The following is a 6478-nucleotide window of genomic DNA, read 5'->3' as shown; positions in this document are numbered from 1 at the left end:
ATAAGTCGTGTTCATTTAGTGATCGTAGCATTTTATTTCAGAGCTTGTATTACAACTTATAATCATAATTTGTAACATGTAGTAGTAACAACTTATATGATAAGCTAACTGAACCATTAGAGCAAGTTGATGGGCTTAGAAAACCCAGTTTATTTTGGTGGCATATCTCTGTACTAGAGCAAGTTGATGGAGCTAACATAACAACATATTCGATTTATATGTTGGAGGATAATGTAGACTCTTGTAACATTGGTGCTTATACTGGTTGTTATTCAGCCTGAATTAATTGTCATGTTATTCACCAAGTTCACCTCCTCCTAGACTGTTGATGGGTCGGTTGATGTGATGATTGTGGCTGGCTGATGTATCTCTACTGTTGACTCTGCTTATCTGCAAGTAGAAGTAGTAGTATTAGTTTGTGTGGTAGAAGATTGTCAGTGCTTTGTTGACTTCTTGGTTGTGAGGGCTGAACATGCTGCTTTTGTAAACTGCTGCTAAATTATTTCCCTATAGCAACTTTGTCTCATTTATATTAGATGACCTTTGTAATTCTGTATCAAGGATATAAGGGGAGTTTGTTAAATGGTAAAGATTGGATTTTTAAATGTTCTACACCATGTTATGTCAACATGACAAACCCTTTCTACCAAATAGAAATTTTAAACAAAGAGAATTATGAAAGGAAGGGTTTTGAGAATTCAAGGGGTTTTGAGGGGATTGGGTGGAAGAGGGGCATTCACCAAATCCCCTGAAATCCCCCCCTCCTAAAACCTCTGCAATCCCTTCCTATCAAACGAGGCCTCAAGAGTTCTTTTGAAGGAAAAGAGAACTTTATTCCCCTATAATGTTATTAGGGATACAAACTGGGCTAGAGAGGTGGCAAACCAAATATGCCCGCCCTCAGAGAGGGAGGTCACAAACTTAACTAGCGCATGCGCATCCCTAACATGTTCTTGCCGTTCAGCCTATGGAACAATTTTTCTTAGAATAGTTGCATAGGCTGCCATGAAACTTCTGGCAGGGTCTGGATTTCTCCAAGTCTTGGTCTAGTGAACTTAGCCACTGCTAGATTAGTCTCATAAAAATCCTTTTTTTATCCCATGTAATTTGTTTTCTTTTGCCAGTGATTGTTCGATGGAGATCCAACAACTCACTATTAATCGTGACTTGATTTTCTTAGATCTCATACCACTGATGCCTTGCCAGACTTATACATGTTGTAACACAATTTCGAGCATGATAATCAATACAGTATGTTCTTGTTGCAGGTGCTATCCCTCAGAATCCTGCTATGGCCGTTCCTTCAGTTAATCTAAGCATTATAAAGGAGGTCACTGAAACCTTCTCTGAAAGTAACATTATAGGCCAGGGCGGATTTAGTATCATTTACAAGGTTAGTTCTTTTTCTACTAAAGAGATATGAGCGAAACCTCGTGTGTAAGTGTGATTTGGGGTTTGTGATGTGTGTGGGTCTATATATCTTGTACTGTTCGAGAAACTCATGCATGACTATATCCTTCACATGGTTTTTCATATATAAAACCATCCATTGCAAACTCTACAACTCAATTCGTATCATCTAAAATTTCAAAATCAACAGGGGCTGCTGCCTGAAGGAAGAATGATCGCTGTCAAGAGGCTTAAACAGTCAGCACTAACCACGAAAGGCAAGAAGGATTTCGGGAGAGAAGTGGAAGTGATGGCCGGGCTCCGGCATGGCAATCTTGTTCGTCTCCTTGCTTACTGTAACGAAGGCAAGGAGAGAATACTCATCTATGAACACATGCAGAACAAGAGCCTGAACGTCTACATATTCGGTACACACTGCTACAAGAACACGGGAAATTTCTCAACTTATCGTGAAAACTAGACCGTCTAATTCCTGTGTGTGTACTATCTCTCAAGTTTTAGTAATCTTCTGCCTACATGCATGCACCTCCTAAGTCCACTCGCCCCTTATTCCCTAATTGTTCCCCTGACTTATTAGCTTGACCCACTTACCCTCTCAAATTATATTTGAGCCCACCAAACACCATAAGCTATCACATCCGAGATCTTTTTTTGGTTAAAGGGTGACGTGCTCTAGGATGGACAGTCAGGGGTTAAGTGAGCTAGAAACAGCTAGACTTCAATGTGTACACTTAGGGGAGTAAAATGAACTTTTACCTTTTTAAATGCACTATTTATGAATATTATCATAGTAGGTGTAGGCATCTAATAACACATTTGACACTCACAGGTATACCTAAACTACGTGCTTTATTGAACTGGGCAAGAAGGTTGGAGTTATTGCATGGCATCGCGCATGGTGTTGCGTACCTACATGGAGGATCGGGTGAGAGTGTAATCCACCGGGACCTCAAGCCCGGGAACATTCTCCTAGACGATGAGTGGAAGCCTAAAATTGCCGACTTTGGCACCGCCAAGCTGTTTGTCGTCGACCAGGCAGGGCCTGATCAAACAATTGTAGTTTCACCGTAAGTAGTCAAATATATATGCAACTTCACCACCAGACATGTACCTAACGTTGTTGAGTTCTTTGAAAAGGGGATACGCAGCTCCAGAGTATGCACGGAGAGGGGATATGACGCTGAAGTGTGATGTCTACAGCTTCGGAGTCGTCCTCTTGGAGACACTCAGCGGGGAAAGGAATGGTGGCTTGCAGAGGCTCCTTTCTCATGTAAGCTTAGATACTTCAGAAATTCATATTTATTCGCAAACTATGGCACGAACATGCACGTACAATATATATTGATGTTGATGTTCGGGCACTCAGTCCAATTTTACTATTTTCCTTCATGAGATGAAGTAAGACATAACTTGGCAAATCTTTTTGGCAGGCATGGGAACTGTGGGAACAGAACAGGACCGTGGAGCTTCTCGACACCGCAGTGGTGCCACTCGCCAAGTCCGAGCCTGAGCTATTGTCTGAGCTAAAACGATGCATCCAAATTGGGCTCCTCTGTGTCCAGGAGACGCCCTGCGAAAGGCCAACCATGTCCACGGTTGTCGCTATGCTGACTAGCACGGCGTCGCAAATCGATCGGCCGAGAAGGCCGGTGCTGGATAGGATAGGAGCTGTGCAACCGTCGAATTCGTCGCTTGGGCTCGAGACTGATCTTTTGAGCCCCACTACTATTAATTTGACGTAAATTTCTATTGGGTGCAATTAGTTGTTGTTGCAGTCTCGCTTGCAGGCGATTTATTAAAGTCTCGGTTTGTGGTTGTAAAATTAGGTTCAAAAGTGGTCCCTCAAAAAAAACTGTTCAACAGTGAAAAAAGGCGGGTGAAGCGGGGAATCCAGCGCAGTGTAAATCGTAGTCTAAGTTGCATATAGGAGTTGTCTTTGTTCATGTGGTTATTCTTGAGTACACGAGAGCGCCGTTTTGATGCTCAGGCTCAGCTGCACCTGATATCTGGGACGTTCAACGTTGCATATGGATTCGGGAATATGTCAGGCAAGTCATTGGCGTGGTTGGCTGAAAAAACGAATACCGGACATATACGAGAGGGAACAGTGGACTGTTGTGGGCCTTTATAGTAGCGCGCGCGTGCTATTCTAAAGGTTCCGTTGGTGGTTGGTTCTGATCCGAGGCTCAGGGACGTCAGTTATAACCTGAGCCTGGGTCATATCCACCAGCTCGATAGCTTACAGGGGCGGTTTTTGTGCGGCGGCGCAGCCTGAAGTTGCTTGTCGGAGATGGCAGCGAACAGAATGGAGTTCTTGCTGGATCCCATCAACATGTCTGCGATAGCTATCGTGATTTCTTTTCTCGCGGGCCCTCGACTTAGATTAAATACCATTGTCATTGCGTTCGGTGTCGATTTCGGCGTTTATCCAGGTTCCCACTGAGGGAGGAGTTGGCTGATAGCCTTGACCAGCCGGACCCAGTTCCGCTGGCGGTCTTGCCGGCGACAGAGGCTGAGATGCCTATGTCCGCTTAATCGAATGGGGCTCTGCCTGTGCGGAATTTTTCAGCCTTGACCAGTTGCAGGGAGCCGACGGGGTGATAACTGATAAGCAAAAGAGGAAGAAAGCATCAACAGCAGTCAATTTAATCCACATGAGAGGTCAATCCAGAAGCTCACGGATGGACGAAGACGTAATGTGCAAATAAGTTCAGCCTTCAGCGGCTCCATGACTGTAGGCTCAGAAATTAATGCTCTCTCCGTGAATAATTTTGCAGTGGAAATTGTTGGTGGCGACGCTGTGGTTAGTTCTGAACATAATGCATTGTAGTGCTGTTTTCATGCGACAGTAAAGATTACGTATAGCCGAGGCGAGCTTAAGAGTTTGTGCGATTATAAATTTTCAGGCTACGACTCGGGAGCGCACCACCTGACAGGACCGTATGCTCTTCCCGGAAGTCAATCGCCGAGGCCTGAGGTACTCAGTGATTACGCATGTTAGAATGGGAGAGCTCGGGTCGGCTCAGGATGGTTCATGTTCCGTCTGGGCTTGCTGATCCGGCGATGACCAGACAAAGCCTAACAGTCATATATGTTGGGCATAAGCCACCTCAGGACGCGTCGGGTGCGAGCCAGGGCGCGCCGGGTCCGTGGTAGTGCGTGTGTGTGTGTGCGTGCGTGAGTCGGGCTGGTGCGTGCGTGTGTGTGCGGACCTAGCCAGCGTGCGTGGGGTAGACCAGGAGGTTACGGGATCGCGAGTTGGGCGTGATCGCTGCGGGCTCGCCACGAGCTGACCGCGTACGTGCGTGAGGAGGCCGCGAGCTGAGCGGGCCGATCGGAGCGCCAGGAGGGGTGGGTGCGTGTGGGTCGCGCCCAACGCAGGCCTGGCTATATAAGCCCCGGTGTGATCATTGTAACTGGGTGGTCTGGGGTGAACTGAGTTCGTGCTCAGGGAAGAAAGAATACGCCGTTCGTGCGGCGGGGCAGAGTTCGTGCTCCGCGAAACACCCTGTGTCCACCTCTTCCCTTCCTTCTTCCTCCTCGGTTCGCTGCAGAGCAAGAGAGCTGCGAGAGAGAGAGAGAGGGGTCTAGCTAGGGTTTAGGTTTAGGGCGGCAACACCATTTGGTATCAGAGCCACAGGTTCGGGGGGCGGCCGTGGCCTGCGGCCGCGTCCGTGGCGTGCACGATGAGCGCGGCGGAGATGGAGGCTGCGGCCACGGCGTCCGCGGCAGACATGGACACGTCAGCTGCGACGGCCATGCACGATGATGCCGTGCGCGCAACAAGCAGCGACGATCGTGGAGACGAGGAGGCCGTGGAGGACCTGCGTGGTGGCGCAGAGGCTGCGGCGGCTCGGCACGACGACCGTGGAGGCGCTGCGCTGTGGTTGACGGCACAGCGGTGAAAGGGCAATAAGCGCGGCGGTGAGCCGGGCGGAACCGGTGCGTGTTATGGGTGCGCACTGGACGCGTCGGGCGCGTCGGGACCCCGGGAGTGGACCGTGTCGAGGCGCTGGACCTGGTTGCGCAGATCGCGTACGTGTGCGGCGGGAGCACGGGCCGGGAGTGCACGCGAAGGGCACGGTGGCAGGCGTGGCGGCGACGTCAGGGCGGTGGCGGCTACAACGACGACGACGTCAACGGCGCGGCGGAGTGCGCGCTGCTGGTGGACGACGGCATCAAGGACGTCGGTCTCCTCTGAGTTCGTGGCTTAGGGGGGTGAGTGTTGGGCATAAGCCACCTCAGGACGCGTCGGGTGCGAGCCAGGGCGCGCCAGGTCCGTGGTAGTGCGTGTGTGTGTGCGTGTGCGTGCGTGAGTCGGGCTGGTGTGTGCGTGTGTGCGCGGACCTAGCCAGCGTGCGTGGGGTAGACCAGGAGGTTAGGGGATCACGAGTTGGGCGTGATCGTTGCGGGCTCGCCGCGAGCTGACCGCGCACGTGCGCAAGGAGGCCGCAAGCTGAGTGGGCCGATCGAAGCGCCAGGAGGGGTGAGTGCATGTGGGTCGCGCCTAACGCAGGCCTGGCTATATAAGCCCCGGCGCGATCATTGTAACGGGATGGTTTGGGGTGAACTGAGTTCGTGCTCAGGGAAGAAAGAATACGCCGCTCGTGCGGCGGGGCGGAGTTCGTGCTCCGGGAAACACCCTGTGTCCACCTCTTCCCTTCCTTCTTCCTCCTCGGTTCGCTGCAGAGCAAGAGAGCTGCGAGAGAGAGAGGGGTCTAGCTAGGGTTTAGGTTTAGGGCGGCAACAACAATATATGCCGCAGACGAATTTATACTGCACCTTGCATACGCGGGAGATACACACAGGAATACATGAATGGTCTCGTATCCCAAGGAAGCTGGATGGTGGAGATATAGGGTGCAGCTGAGACTGAACTCAGAAATGCATTTTCGTGAGTACATGCAATACATACCTACTGTACTATATGTAGGCATCGAAAATCCACTGTCGTGGACGAGCTCGCCTGCTCACTTTATCGCCAGGCGTCGACTCGCTCTGGGATGTGCGATGTGTGCGGTATTCACGCAGGTTATTTAATACGGGAGACTTGCCGGATGTACGGTGT

At 50.2% G+C, this 6478-nt stretch overlaps 1 protein-coding gene across 1 annotated transcript in view; it reads left to right on the top strand.

Moving 5' to 3' along the window:
- The window catches only part of LOC123042267 (receptor-like serine/threonine-protein kinase SD1-8), a 6547-nt gene extending 3317 nt beyond the window's left edge, over nucleotides 1–3230 (top strand). The window contains exons 3-7 of the mRNA XM_044464752.1: nucleotides 1269–1393; nucleotides 1601–1817; nucleotides 2330–2477; nucleotides 2548–2680; nucleotides 2841–3230. Coding sequence (XP_044320687.1) covers nucleotides 1269–1393; nucleotides 1601–1817; nucleotides 2330–2477; nucleotides 2548–2680; nucleotides 2841–3152 — 935 coding nt within the window. The 3' untranslated portion in view covers nucleotides 3153–3230. The remainder of the gene's footprint in view (nucleotides 1–1268; nucleotides 1394–1600; nucleotides 1818–2329; nucleotides 2478–2547; nucleotides 2681–2840) is intronic.
- The last annotated feature ends 3248 nt before the right edge of the window (nucleotides 3231–6478 follow it).

Source organism: Triticum aestivum, chromosome 2B (assembly GCF_018294505.1).
Source record: "Triticum aestivum cultivar Chinese Spring chromosome 2B, IWGSC CS RefSeq v2.1, whole genome shotgun sequence".
NCBI classification, from domain to species: domain Eukaryota; kingdom Viridiplantae; phylum Streptophyta; class Magnoliopsida; order Poales; family Poaceae; genus Triticum; species Triticum aestivum.
This window is presented reverse-complemented; position numbering and strand designations above follow the sequence as displayed.